The following is a 14,920-nucleotide window of genomic DNA, read 5'->3' as shown; positions in this document are numbered from 1 at the left end:
TGGTACACAAGCCTTCATTTTTCTGAGCGGTTTGCTTTTACATTCTTCAAGTTCCTTTTATTAAAAAAAAGAAAGAAAATAAAATTGTTGTAAAACTACACCATGCTGTCTTTTTTCTGGTGTGCAGTTCCCCAGTTTCTTAAGTAAAAACATGCAGCGGGACACTCCATACAAAAACACAAGATGACAGAAGATGGGAACCAGTGACCAAGGCTATTAAATTACAAGAGGAAATTAGTGGCTTAAGAATTGATTTTCTGAATTTCACAATTCCACAACTCTTTTAAAAAATCATACAAAAACAATGAGGGAAAACATAACTTCATGTACGTCCCCATTATGCAGAAATCAACAGCATCATTTCACTATGCACTACTCTGTCACTTACAAGTTAAACATTTAAACAATCACAAAAAAGAATCCACACAGCATGCAGTTACTACAGTACATTTTCAATAGGTCAAGCCTGCCAGTGTTCTTCAGCTGAATTGTACATTCACTCGCGCTCTTGTATATTGTAAGGACAGTAACCACAGGTAATTGTCAAACCCTCATTGCCAATACAGCCCTGACAGTAAAAGAATGCTACATTTGCAGCTGTTCATAAATCCAGAAACACAAGTCGCACAAATCTGAACAGTACAGTGGACCCCACTTGGCTGTAAGAATAGAAAGTGGATGTAGTAATAAAAATCCGTAAGACGGAATCATTACTATTCAAAAGCGTTCAAGAATAGTTTTCAGCATTAAGCATTCACAGAATGAAGAATCTTTTGATTCCACTCTTAATTTATTTTCCTTTTCTTATCAGGACTATAAATGAGCTACAAAAAGCTGCATTTCCATTTGAAATCTTTGTATTCTCGTGCCTAGTCTACCTAATACCTTTTTCAACTTCACATAAAATGTTTAAGTAAACAAGATCACGTTAAGTGCCTATTCTTCAACAAGACAACTGAAAGAAAGGTTCTTCCTGCCAATGAAAAACATTGCCTGTCGGAACCTTTCAAAGACAGGGACAAAATCATTCAAAACAAGGGAGACGGAAAAAGAAAACTAACTGCCCAGGCCAGTTTGAGTGCAACTAAAAAATGTGAAGGAGCTGTATTTAACATTGAACAGGTTATCTAAAAATAACGTTGTTATGTGATTGCTGCCAAATCACATGATGTGAGTGAAATGGTTTGTTCATTTTGACCATAATTCTAATAAGTCGGAAATCCAGGAACATAACTATAATTTTTCTCAGATAAAATGCATTAACTGAGTGCTTCAGCTGAGTAGACAATGCCACCATGTGGCTGATACATTTAGCAAAGTTCATATCCAGCACTGCACTGCGGTTCCTTGCTAGAAATTCTCATTCCTAAGATTATTATTATTATTATTATTATTATTATTATGTGAGATAGTTTGAACCGTACAGTATTTTATAAACCCATTTTTACACACCTTCACTCTCTGTTCCATTCATTTGAATGCAGTTTCCTTGAATATACCTCTTGTAAGAACAAAATTTTCTAGGATGGATTGTATTCTTACAAATCGGTTGCAGTGCATAAGCAAGTAAATTTGCCAATGGCAGACCCTACAGCTTTCCAATCTGTACCCCTCTCAGCGGAGGGTCAAGAGCTGCAAATTCTTTCCGCCATTTTTAAAGTTCAACTAAAATATCCAACTATCTTGACACGAGATTCTTTCTTCCTGTCCAGTTTCTTCCAGAAAAGATGTGCCTGTGTATCATTTTGTCCATTTTGACGGACTCTAAAGGGGGGCTGTCCTTACTGTTGCCTCAGTATACAGAGAGAAAGGTGCTGTAGGGCTTAGAGAGTGAAAGACAGCGTGGTTCTCTTACATTGTGCACAGGAGTCAGTAAACTAGCAGCAGAACACGTCCTGCCTTATTGATCCTTCTTGTCTCCAGATCCTTGCTGGAGTTCCTGGTTTAAACACAATAATAAGAGATAGGGTTCAATGTAATTGAATGAAAGAAAATAAACACAGTGACACTGATGACACTGCAACAGAAGGAAAATCGAATAAACTGGATTGCAGGGTAAATGTCTTCTTTAATGAAAGACTAGTTGAATGAATTGGGCACTATTACTGTAATTAACAGACCAGTCCTTCCCTGTCTTTGGCTCAACAGTGCAGTTGAGACATGAAGAAAGCAGGGTCTGTGTGCACTTCTGAGTGCATGTGTACAGCTTATATGCATGTGGGGAAAATGTGTGTGTGTGTGTGTGTGTGTTTGGGAGGCTGTGGGGATGTGTATGTGTGGGTTTGTCCGGGAGGCTTCTTGGATGTCTGTGTGCGAGTGTGTGTGCCCGTGTACATGTGTGTGTGTGTGTGCTTGGGAGGCTGTTGGGATGAGTATGTGTGTTTGTGTAGGAGCCTGTTTGGATGTCTCTGTGTATGTGTTTGTGTAGGAGCCTGTTGGGATGCGTATGTGTGTGTGTGTGTGTGTGTGTTTGGACATCTGTGTGTGTTTGTGTATGTATGTATGTATTGATGTGTGTGTGCTGTACCTGTAGTTGCAGGTGCTCCTTCAGAAGACGGTCGTACTCCAGAGTTAGGCCCTGTGCCTGTCTCCTCATAGCCTCAGCCTCAGCACGAGACTTCTTCAGCGCTGTGGACAAACACCTTTCAGAAGAACACTCTACTGCACGTACCCTGAACACAGAACCACAGCACCTGCACATCAGCACCACTCTTATTCCCCTGCACGTACCCTGAACACAGAACCACAGCACCTGCACATCAGCACCACTCTTATTCCCCTGCATGTGCCCTAATGAGGAGGCAGTGTGGATTACCCACCATTCCCTGCACCCTCCAGCTCCTGCTTCAGCTTCTGCACCTCCTTCTGGAGAGCCTCCTTCCCTTCAGCACTCTTCCTGTCCACCTTCTCCACTTCCAGGGCCTGGGAGAAAGAGTTCTGACCGTCACCTCCTTGCCCCAAACTTCAGCCTGATACTCCTTATCCAGGGTGCTTTCCTGAGCAAAGCTTGAGTTTTCCTTTGTGGTACATTATGCATTCATACAGGTAGATTGTCTTATTCTATATGCGCTTATGCACCCTATAGTCTGGAACAAATCCTGTGCTAGTGGGTGCCCTCCTGTACCCTCTGTCCTCCGTGGACATTGCAGTATGGGGCTGATTAAAACCACCATCAGACATTCCGAGTTGGGTAAGGATAGGGAAGAAAGCAGCAAGCCTGTACTTGTTAAATAATACATGCAGTCGCATATTAAACTGAAGCAATTTAGGTTAAGCACCATAACTCACTGGCCCAACAGCGTTACCCAAACAGGATCTGAACCGATGCAATGACCATCTGGCAACGAGCTCAACCCACTCACCACTACACTACAGTTCCAGAAGGAGAGAGACAGTCATCTTTTAGGTAGTCCGCACAGCCTTCTGCTCTACCGCTCACCTGTTTTAGGCGCTCGTTATCCTCCATGTACTTCTTGGCCGCGTGGTTGGCGTTCTCAGCTTGAGTCTGCAGGGCCGCCCCCGTGCCAATGGAGGCGGCCAGCTGGTTTATCAGGGTTACGACGCGCCTCATGACACTGTGAGGACACACACACAAACACAAACACCAGCTCACAGTTTACGCTTCAGGGGATCAGGGGTCACGTGACCGTGCGGAGGACAGACTCACAGCCAGAGGAAGAGGGAGAAGCCGGAGATGTAGAGGTTCCTCTGGGCTCGGAACAGCTTCATGTGCAGGTGGTCGAACATGTTGGGGTGCAGCTTGTCCTCTTTGTTCGCTTCCGCCCCCGAGTACTTCCGAACTTCCCGCACGGCATCTACGCGGGAGAGAGAGAGACAGGAAGTGAGGAGGAATGCTTTAGAGCTCCAAAGGGACCTGCCACACCTAGCCAACAGCAAGTGACAAGAGTCATTCCCACAGAAAAACACCAATTGATTACGAACGGATAGTGTGGAGCCTTTTCATAATTATATTCATGGAATCTTGGCTGCCAGCCACCAAAGACCCATTAAACACGGGATGGTACGATGTGAGAATCACTTGCGTTTGTCTATGATGCACACAGTGGCGGAAAATGCATAGATAATTCTCCATTCGTTCATGAAGTTATGAGCCAATGAAAAGATATACTGGCTGGTACACATGCCTTCATTTTTCTGAGTGGTTTGCTATTACATTCTTCAAATTCCTTTAAAAAAACAAAAACAAAAAGAAAATACTTGTAAAACTACACCATGCTGTCTTTTTTTCTGGTTTGCAATTCCCCAAAAACTTTTTGTCATCTGGATTTCAAAACAGTGTTAGCCACCCAAGTTTACTCACCAAGGAAAAGAACAATGAGAATTATTATCATTGTGAAAAAGCCTTTGTTCCAGTATGGTGCAACACTATCCCATATACTGAACTTGAAAACTTTCTGCCACCTGCAAAACAGAACACATTAAAAACACTTCTTCTCAGTCAGAAATATGCAGATATGCAAAGATGTTAAAATTATGACAACCTGAACATAATTCATAATTCCTTATTTCTTTAATTGTACAGACAGTAAGTAAAACAAAAACTGCTTTTCAATTTTGTGTGTTTTTTGTAGTTTTAAGTTTGCAGAATGTTTTAGTTATGGAAAGAGTGAAGGCATGGTTGTCATGGTGCTGTACCTCTGAGCTCCTATGAAGGGCAAACAGAGGATTAGGATGATACCAATCTCCACATAGAGGAAGAGTGCCACTACCGTCCACTGGAGAGTCATCTTTGTGAAACAGGTCTCCTGAAACAGAAAAGGGTTGTGGTTTTGCTGAACATTTTTGCATGAACATTTTCAAGTTTATGCAAACTTTGGAAGCAAATCAATATCCTGTTTCAGGGAATAATGAAGTTGCAGAAGATTAAAATGCAACGTTATCAGATTCAGTAGTGCACTGGTGTAGGGCCACGGGAAAACAGAGAACGCACGTCTAGCAATCAAAGGAAGTTATCTTAACTTTCCTTGCGTCAGTATAACAAGAGTGCCAGATGGTAGCAGCTGTCAAAAATGGAATGAGAATAATAACGCCGATACGCTGTCACGTGACACAGTTTGCCAATCGTTGCATTCTCGACTGACTCGACTGTACCATGGTCCATGGTTCTGTGGCTATTTTTAAATTTCTGTAACACTAGCCAACGACGAAGCCTATGTTTTCAAATGTAAACGGAGATTATTCACAATGACAAATAAATGAAACGTTCTTTGTCCACAAAGAAAATATCAGCAAAATATTGACAAAACTTCTAGTCACTGAGGGACAAGGTACGTCAGACTAGTTATGCAGCAACGTAATGACAGATTGACAACGAGCTAGCAATGAGCAAAGACCGAAGTGACTTGCTAGCCAACACACTATTGTTATTCTTTTTATTTTTAAGAGGCACACTATGTAACTAATCATTAACAAATACCCTTGCTAACATGCCCTTTTTTAACTATTTTCCTGAAATATGAGCAATGCAGTTACCGGCAACGCTTCAGAATCAGAAGATTACGTGCGACACACCTCCAGATGCTGGAAAACGGTCTCGTTCTCATTACGTCACACAGCGTGTACATTTAACACAAAGGTTAAATTTAAATCAGAATGCTTATAAAGAAATACAATAACGTTGGTCAACGTAACTCGTAACGTTTAAAAATGCACACAAAATCCTAATTTATATGTTTTATGTTGATGCAAGGGCTGGTTAAGAACACGTATTCGATTCCACGGGTCATGTCCTTTAAAGAGGACTGACAATGTTGTTAAATGGAAGAATTAAAGGCGGTCATGACAATCGTTACCATTATTCGTGAATTCAATTTATATGCAAGCTAACAAATTATTTTGCACTTTTGCAGTGAATATTTTTGAATAAATGTACAGGTATTTACACCAACTCTAGACAGATTTTGGTTGACACCCATTACAATTCATGCAAATAATGTTTGAAAATGACTCAATTTAGTGTAGTTTCCGAAAACTACAATAAATGTATTTTTCTTTAAAAGTTAATATGTTTGTATTTGCATAACGGTAACTGAACTATAACATGAGAAAAGAGAGCCCCTATATCACATTGTGGGGTGTCCTCATACATTTCTAATAAGACCTTTTTACATTTGGGTGTTCACACAATAATGCACTGACTCCTTATAAAACTATTTCTCATGTAATTTCATTTGCAGCAAAGATCACAAGTGATCTGATTGCAGAATGTAGCATCACCCCGAATAACCCATGTAACTGCATTATTACCTAGAATGTGAACACTGTCTTTAGCTCAGTGACCCAATTGTATCTCTGGCTACTCCTTGCAGATGGTGCATTTTGAAACCTGCAGCAGACCAAACTACAGCTTCTTGTGCCATCTTGTGTTCCTTTAGGTACCAGGTGTACATGTGAGACAAATCACAGCAAGAAGGTCCTGGGTTCGAATCCTGGCCTGGGCCTTTGTGTGTGGAGCTTTCGTGTTCTCCCCGTGTCCGTGTGGGTGTCCTCAGGGTACTCTGGCTTCCTCCCTCAGTCCAAAGACACGCAGGTGGGTTAATTGGAGACTCTAAATTGCCCGTAGGTATGAGTGTGTGTGAATGGAGAGTGTGCCCTGCAATAGATTGGCAGCCTGTCCAGGGTGTCTGCCACTTGCCCAATGGGACAGGCTCCAGCACCCCCAAAAACCCTGCCCAGGATAAACGGGTATAAATAATGGAGGAATAATAGCAGATATATACTGTATTATGAAATGCTGCTAAGGAAATGGTTCCGTAGCACTGATTCAAACAATCAATTTTTCATTTGGACTCTTTATTTGATAAAAATTTAAAAGTAACGAGAAAGGTAAAATCACAGTCCGCCCAACTCCCAAGGGCGTATCACGAGCCGTAGGTGTGGTGGAGGTAGTCAATGACAGCCGAGGTGCTGGAGAGGGCGTTGAACACCTTCCTCTCCGGCTGCGAGCTGATGCGTTCCATCATGTAGATGAGGTGATGATGAAAGCAGGTGAAAGGCGTCCCGTGTGCCAGGGCAAGGTCCACCCAGTCCCAAATGCACTCCAGGGGGGTCTCCTCGTACCCCGCAAACATGGCGGGGTTTGCCAGCAGGCCCCGTGCAGCCATCACTCCTGATGTAGGAGAGAGGAATAACAACAGGTATATGAGCTGAAAAACTATAACGCCGGCCTGATCAGGTCACCCTTTCTTACAGGCTAAAACATAAACAGACACAGAAACAGGTTTCAATATGATCTGATATGGTTTGCAGGGAAAACTATAATGCTGAAATTATTGAATGCCACTAAAAGGTTTCTCTGATTGAGACACCTTAGGTTCAAAGACAGAAATATACTGAAACCCTTCTTTGTGTGTTAACACAGAGCTAGTGCATACCATCGACTCCTGTCAGCTCATGGGTAGACTCCACATCTCTGAGGTTCTTGATGTCGCCGTTGGCGATGACCGGGACAGAGAGGCTGTCCTTGATGGTCCGTATTGCGTCATAGTGGACCGGTTGATGACGCTCCTCTGCTGTACGGCCATGTACGGTAACCCAGGAGACGCCGGCAGCTTCTGCTTTCTGACACAGGTCCACTGTGCGCCTCAGATCCTTGTGGATTCTGCCATTATTAAAAAATACAAAAACAAAGAGTGGATAAACGTCATTTTTTGATGTTGCATTCAACACACTGAACTAGTACTGCTGACACAAAGATTAACAAAACATGATACGTGAAGGCTAGAATAGAAATACTGGCCTTAACGTCATATAAGTCTAGCCATCGCACATTCATTTGACTGTTAGATAAAATGTGCTTGATAACTGACGTTCAGCATAAATGCTCACAGGCAAGCCGGTTGACTTAACCACACAACGCCTTTACAAACCTTGAGAATAGGTTATCTGCAGACTAGCCTTGCTTTGCCTTGCTGCAAATGCCAAAAATTACCTTATCTTGATGGACACAGAGTAATTGGGGTTGTCCACTTGGTTTCTGACCAGTCGAACCATGTCTCTGACCAGTTCAGGCTTGTTAATTAAGCACGCACCATATCCTTCAGCCATCGCCCACCTGGAGACAGACAAACAGTATGCGCCATGTTTACAGTCAAGGCTATGCAGTGTCTATGTGACATTTCGTTCAAATTTAATTTTTTACTGGTTCATTCAACTGGGAATTCACACTTTGAAATTCACACTTGCTCTGCTAAACTGCTCTTCTGCATAAAACTTACTGCAGTAGTTTAGTAATATTTGCTATAATGGAATTATAACAAAAGAAGAAGAAATCAGTCTGTCCATCCTGTACCATGCCGAACGGATGAAATAAAATACAAAAAATAACTGATATTTGACACTTCATCCATCAGAACACCTTGCATTACCTGTGGCTGCTAATACTTCAAAGTTTCTATGTTATATAATTTACACAGTATCCTTTGGAAACGGTACTGTGGAGTGATCAAGAGATAAGGCAATGGAGGAGCATAATAAGGGATGTTCTGTGGACCTGTGATTTGATGAAGATGCTCTTACCTCTGGGGACAGCCACAGTTCAGGTCTACCCCATCAGTGAATGGGGAAACCACACAGGCTGCATCAGCCAGAGTCTGAGCGTCGCTGGCAGCAAACTGCATGATCAGGGGGCGATCCCCTGAGAAGGGAGACAAAATGCCAAAAACATGTTACCTCATGGACCAATATACTATTTTTTCCAGCGCCCACCTTAGCTTCAGTGCTGGATGGCTGAGAAATATTCCAATTAAAACTCAATTCTGTCTTTCTGCATGACATGAAATACTAAAAATGACACCTTTCATCAGAGGTCCTAACTCAGTAAGGTAATAAAAGATCACATACCACTCGATTGATCTCATAACTTTTACCTCTCTGCCACAACCAAATTCCCAGACTCTCTCTCTCTCTCTCTCTCTCTCAAAACGGACAATTTAATTAACACTTGTTTAACTTAAATTCACAAAAACATGTAAGATTCTGCGCCAAACATCTTTTTCACAAGACAAATTTCCTTGAGAGTTTGTGTTGCAAAACTGATTAACAACTGAAAGACAAGTACAGAATCTTACTCTGGCTGGTTGTAAATTCACTGTCTCTGGCTTTGACAGATCGCATGAAGTCGGCTGCAACTATCATCGGAGTGAAGCATAAGTCACAGTCATATTTTCGCACTAGAGATCTGAACGCCAACCTGGAAATTAAGAATAAAGGTCATAATGTTAATCAATGAATGTCCTGAAAATGCAGGTGTAGCACTCGCTGAAAAGCCACAATACTGTATTCCTGCAATGTAACTTACTTTGAGTAACGGACCATCGGAGCGCATATTTTCACAACCTTGCCTTTTTCAAACATATCCATGATCTGTGTTGATTCCGTGCTGGCGTTCATTTTCAGCTATTTACACCCGTGACAGCGTATGGAGACCTGCAACAGAACAAGTATTTTTGCAATCCATGGAAGAACAGCAGCTAAGGACCCACACGCACTCCGAACACAAAATGTGAGCTGGTTCAGCTAAACAGCCCTCTTCGCAAGGTGTGTGCTCACCAAAAACTGATACTGTGTGTAATATCACACAACTAATTTAAAGCAACATTTCAGGTTTGTAAGATGCCTTACCATTCGCGGTGTCCCCAAGCTGGGTAGGTGAATATCATTCACTTCGTTCGAATATATTGTCCATCGTATTCGGATTTATTAGTTATAGCAAGCTAATTCCATTTCACGTGTACTAAATAACGATAGAAAGCACTAGCTTGGTTCAGGGATCTACCGTTAACACACACAGGTTTGAGTATATCATTTAGCCGCTATTTAAAACTTTAACAAGTCAACTATGACAGCAGATGTTATTATTAAGACATACATATTAGACCCACTCGTTTAAAATGTCCAACAGACAAAAAATTCAATATTTTTAAAATGTCATTTCAGGTCCACGACTGCACACTTGGCCATAGCGTGTTATCGTGGGTGGGACTTAATTATGACCCTTGACCTGCACATTTTTTAAATATATGTTTTAGAAATATGTTTTCTAGAATATTAGAACGGATTTTATACTAAATTTAGATTTTTATTTTCATTGAATATTTTGCGAATGTAAAGTATAAATTGTGGGTGTTTAAAAGCTATTAGGATTTAACTTCCCGGCGCTGCAATTTTACGTCATTGTGATGAAGTGGCCAACATGGAAGGAAGTAAAGAGATAGCTTCATCGAATGCACTTCTAAAAGATGGTAATTGTATCTTTTAAGTATATTCGTTTTCTTATTTAATATTTTTAAATTGTATTTGTATAGTTGACGTCATTTCCGGTCTCAAGTTTGATGCATTATTCAATGCAGTTGCTTATTTAAATGCTAAAATTAACAGGGAGCCACTTATATTAGCTTGCTAGCAAACCAGCAGGCTACCTAAATGGCATACGATAGCTACTAATTTAGTTGTAACTAATTTAAAGAAGTGTTTGCTGCTTGTTGTTGCCGAAGTGTGTGCGTTTGTGCCGCCCTGTCCACTCGCCTGTCTATTTTGATGTCTGTCCCTGTCTTCTATGTGTCTCGAGCTCAGAACACTCTATTCAGTGAATCCGCAGCGATCACTTTGGTGATTATAATGCTTACTATGTTATCCGTGGATTTTAATTACTGTCGTCTGCGATTAAATTATTGCAGGAGATCGCTCTCCTCTGGACAGAATCACCAGAGAGATATCACAAAAGTAGATTGTATTATCACTACAGATGCAATTGAGACAGAACTATTCAGGGGAGTGTAATTGTCAAAATGGTTCGTGTTAAATTTTATGTCCAATGTTGTAATGTCTTATATCTGAATGCACTTTTAATGGTGATTGGTTAAATATCGTTATTAAAAAATATATTTCAGGACCCTGAACCTGGATTACTTGATTTAAATTGGTAGCATTTGTGCCCCTGATTTTAAAGCATTGTCATACTGTAGCATTGTGGGAAGGGGATTCAATCTAACTCCTAAGAAAACTGTTCTCCAACTAATGTGCTTTGCTGTTTTACTTCAAAATGCAAGTTGAATAGACATTATTGTCATAAAAGGAAAGAGAGAAAAAGAAGCAAAAAGCCTTTGACTCAACCATCAAGCTAGATACAATTCTTAGAATGAGGGTAGATTTAGCCCACTGAATACATGCCTGATAATAATCCCATCTGAAGCATTCTTTGGTTCTCTCTCAGAATGCTATGTAGATTTCTGCACCGAGGACTTTGATGTGAAAACCTACACTGCTCAGGCCATTCACCATGCGGTCATCGCCGAACAGCTGGCCAAACTCGCCCAGGGCATCAGCCAGCTGGACAAAGAGCTCCACGTGCAGGTACCTGTCACTGTCTCATTCATGCATCTTCTATGGAGCTTATTTCTTTCTTTCTTTCCTCATTGTATTTGGTTTTCAAACATTTTTGTCTATGACATTGAGTAGAAGGATTTTTTTCTGGTAGGGGCAAGGTATTTTCATGTTAAACAACTACTTTGAAATAACATTTTTGGAAAAGAAATGGGGTGACAAGTAGTGTACAGCCATTTTAGCCATTCCCAGGCTTATTTAAAGCAGCTTAGTTCACCAATTTGAAGCTGGTAGCATCCAAATTAGTATGTTGAAAAGCATAGTTGGGAATTTGAATGTGGTTTCCTCTGTTTATAATATCCAGTTAACATGGGTGGCTTGCCTGATGAACACTGAGTGGGCATGTAATGATGCACCATTCTCACTGTGCCAGTGCAGTTTAGTGGAGCTTTTTAAAAAAATTTTTTTTTTAGAAAAATGGATTAAAAAAAATATATATAAAATATCCTTTTTTCAAGGTGGTTGCTAGACATGAAGACTTGCTGGCTCAGGCAACGGGGATTGAGTCCCTAGAAGGTAAGTTTTCCTTGCTGTTTGGCAGAAAGTTTTTTGGATGTTTTGAACATTTCAAGGTTTTTCATCATTGGTGCTTCATTGCTAGAGTCAAGGACAGTACAGACAGTTTTAATATCTTGCTTTGTAAAATGCGAAGGCAAAATAGCCTGTGTTCTCTTCAGACAAGTTGGGTGCAGTGTTAGACATTTGCCTTTGGGTTTTATTTTATGGGTGTGAAATATTTTACTCACCATCACTAAATATGGTGAAATTTACATATATTCATGATTATTCCTTAATTCTATCACACACAAAAAAGAAATAGTGAAGCCACCACAAGGTGGTGCTGTGGTATTGGGGTTTCGCAGCCTCCAATGGATTATGGTTTTGAGAACCTTTTCTAGTAATACAGAGACACAGAGTCTATAAAAGTTCTCTTTTCTTTATGCCTTTCACTGAGGTGGGTTAAACCGTTCTGAAGTTTAAATGTGCTTTAATGTAGGTAAAAAGCCAGAATGGCATGCAGTGACGATAAATTATTGCCATTTTTTATTTAAGTAGACGATTATTTATTTTGCATTCGGTGAAAACGTGGCCATCCTTTTGTGGTGAATGAAATCCTAAATACATAAATTGTGGGCTGCATTAGACCTCTTCTCCCCAAAGGTGCATATTTGTCACACATCAAATGAACAATGTTAAATGACCCATAACATAGCAATGCATTTTTCACCCATCCAAAATCCACAACATAAGCAATAAGTAGTGAAGCAAAACTCTTGTTGTCTTTGTCTGTTCTAGTTATTGAAAGTCTGAATGGATCTCTCTCTTTTCTTAAAATGTGCAGGTGTGCTGCAGATGATGCAGACGAGGATCGCTGCACTGCAGGGTGCTGTGGACAGGTACGAGTCTATCAGCCCAGGGGAAGCTCGCTGAGACAGCCAGAGATTATCCTAAAATCAGCCCCAGTTTGCAGTGCATTAACACTTACATTGGGTATGATCATTTGTTTGAAATCAAGTGGTTTATTTGTTGTTTTCTTGCCATTTCTCTATGCAGGATAAGGACTAAAATCGTTGACCCGTACAATAAGATTCTGGCCCGGACTGACCAGCTGGCCAGGTTGCAGGTAGGGATGAGTTTTTGTTTTTGGGGGGGGGGGGGGGGGGGGCAAAAGCTAATTCCTTCCACCTGCGGTAGACCTGTGGCCCCCAGGGTGAAAGAATACGGAATTGCCGCTGAATTCCGTGTCATTTTGGCTTGGTCACCCCTGCACCCCTGGCCCGCGCCTGCACTCTCCCCCAGCGAGGTGATTTCCATGTTTATTGGATGGGAAGTCTGGAGGAGAGAGAGCCAGCACATTTCTTTTGCGGATTGAGCCGGGGCTTCTTTTAAACGGCGAGGGAGAGAGCCCCTCTCACAGAACCGGGTTAGTTTTGATTGTGTTTTTATTGCCTCAGACACTGCAAAGGCACATATTGACAATGTGGTGTCACCTTGACAAGGTTTCTAAGAGACGCAACATTGCTATTGGAATAGCCGGGGTAGTTCTCCTGTAAATTCGCAGTATAACATCAGTGTCTCTCTCTTGACTGACTACATTGTGTGTCTTTTAGCTGCCTGACCGTAATTTCACTAACTCCTAAGAAGAGTGAGTAATCGTGAATTATACAAGTGTTTGAGGGAAGTGTTTTCAGTGATAAAATTGTTTAAGCAATGAAATGTCACGGGAAAGCAGCAAATGGCTAGTAGTAGTCCCCGCATAATCAAAAATAGACTCCCGTGGCTCTAAATCGGGTTATACGGCGGCGACATCACACGTCCATTAGATTTCTGCGGTAATGAAACCTTTATGTGGCATCTTTGCTTGTGGAAAATTATGTATCTATCTTGAGGTATGACATGTTTATTGAATTGATTTATTGAAGCATCGAATTACGCGAAGGAAAGAGCTGTGTCATTTACTCTGTTGAGAAATGACCTTGTAGTTTTCCGACAGGAGCATCTGAGCACCTCGGCTTTGTGTAATTTACTGGTCCTCTCTACTGATAATCATGAATTACTGCTTGGACAGGGTACAGCTGTAGTCCAGGGACTCAAGCGAACCGTCTTTTGAGGGTAGTCTCTACCTGCGCCTACTGTGACATCATTGCTTAAGCACGAAGCACTGTCAATATGTTCCATTTAGAAAGATCAATAGAAAGCAATCTGGTGACTCGCATGTAGCGAGTTTCATTTCTCTCCCCGCCCCTTTGAGTCTCTTGGCCCAGTGAGAAACCTTACCTCATGTCGGGGGGGGGGGGGGGGGGGGGGGTTGGGGGTCTCGGGGGGGTCTCCTGTTGCCAGGGTGTCAAGGCAGGTCCTGAATCAAATGGAAATTTGCACGCCTCTTAATCTGGCTGAATTGTGTTCTGAGGTCAGGAGGAGATCATTAGATGTTAAAAGACATGTGGGTTTGTAAGTGTCACGGCTGTTCAGAGTCACTGTCTCTGTCTCCTCCTTCCTGGGTGCTGCGGGGGACCATATTGCACACAGAATCTCCACACAGAGGCACAGTCAGTGTTCGTGTGCCTGTCCCCCCCCCCGTCCCTGAGATGGAATGGCTGCCGTGGGTCGGGCGCAGCTGTGTGTCCTTGTAGGGACGTGCTGTGCCGAGGCCATTTCATGTCTGGATTTGATGAACACAGGTGAACTCTCACCTACTGGGTGTGCGCTCTGAAGGCCGATAGGCATTTTGGTTTGGATTCAGGAATGGAGGCTCGTGTGTGATGGATGAGTGATTTCCCGGGTTGATCTGCAGTGCGAAGGTGAGAGGGCCTCTCAGGGATGTGGAAGAGGGGGTGAGAGTGTGGGGGAAATGGGAGAGGGCATGAGGTAGCGTGCTGTGACAGAGGTGGTTGTGAGGGTGTAACATAGGTGGAGTTGAGGGTGTGAGGGTCTAGCAGGGGTAGAGGTGAGGGTGTAACAGGGGTGGAGGTAAGGGGGGAGATGCAAGGTGTGAGGGTGTAGCATAGGTGGAGAT

General features: G+C 42.0%; 2 protein-coding genes across 2 annotated transcripts in view; one reads left to right on the top strand and one right to left on the bottom strand.

Moving 5' to 3' along the window:
- On the bottom strand, positions 1-9,997 carry LOC118232374 (probable tRNA-dihydrouridine synthase 1). Its single transcript, XM_035427309.1, is given in 13 exon segments — positions 1-1,939; positions 2,528-2,628; positions 2,820-2,922; positions 3,440-3,575; positions 3,668-3,815; positions 4,322-4,422; positions 4,657-4,748; positions 7,360-7,621; positions 7,952-8,074; positions 8,539-8,656; positions 9,090-9,211; positions 9,320-9,447; positions 9,643-9,997. Coding segments are annotated over 12 exon segments (1,437 nt in total). The 5' UTR covers positions 9,412-9,447; positions 9,643-9,997; the 3' UTR covers positions 1-1,900.
- A 208-nt stretch (positions 9,998-10,205) lies between these two features.
- Positions 10,206-14,920, top strand: part of cog5 (component of oligomeric golgi complex 5) — a 125,775-nt gene continuing 121,060 nt past the window's right edge. Inside the window, exons 1-5 of the mRNA XM_035425284.1 lie at positions 10,206-10,262; positions 11,234-11,373; positions 11,862-11,919; positions 12,746-12,800; positions 12,958-13,027. Of these exons, the coding sequence (XP_035281175.1) occupies positions 10,214-10,262; positions 11,234-11,373; positions 11,862-11,919; positions 12,746-12,800; positions 12,958-13,027 (372 nt within the window). The 5' untranslated portion in view covers positions 10,206-10,213. The remainder of the gene's footprint in view (positions 10,263-11,233; positions 11,374-11,861; positions 11,920-12,745; positions 12,801-12,957; positions 13,028-14,920) is intronic.

The sequence above is a fragment of the Anguilla anguilla genome, chromosome 7 (genome assembly GCF_013347855.1).
Source record: "Anguilla anguilla isolate fAngAng1 chromosome 7, fAngAng1.pri, whole genome shotgun sequence".
Taxonomy (NCBI): domain Eukaryota; kingdom Metazoa; phylum Chordata; class Actinopteri; order Anguilliformes; family Anguillidae; genus Anguilla; species Anguilla anguilla.
The sequence above is the reverse complement of the archived record's forward strand: the minus strand, read 5'-3'. Positions and strand labels throughout refer to the sequence as shown.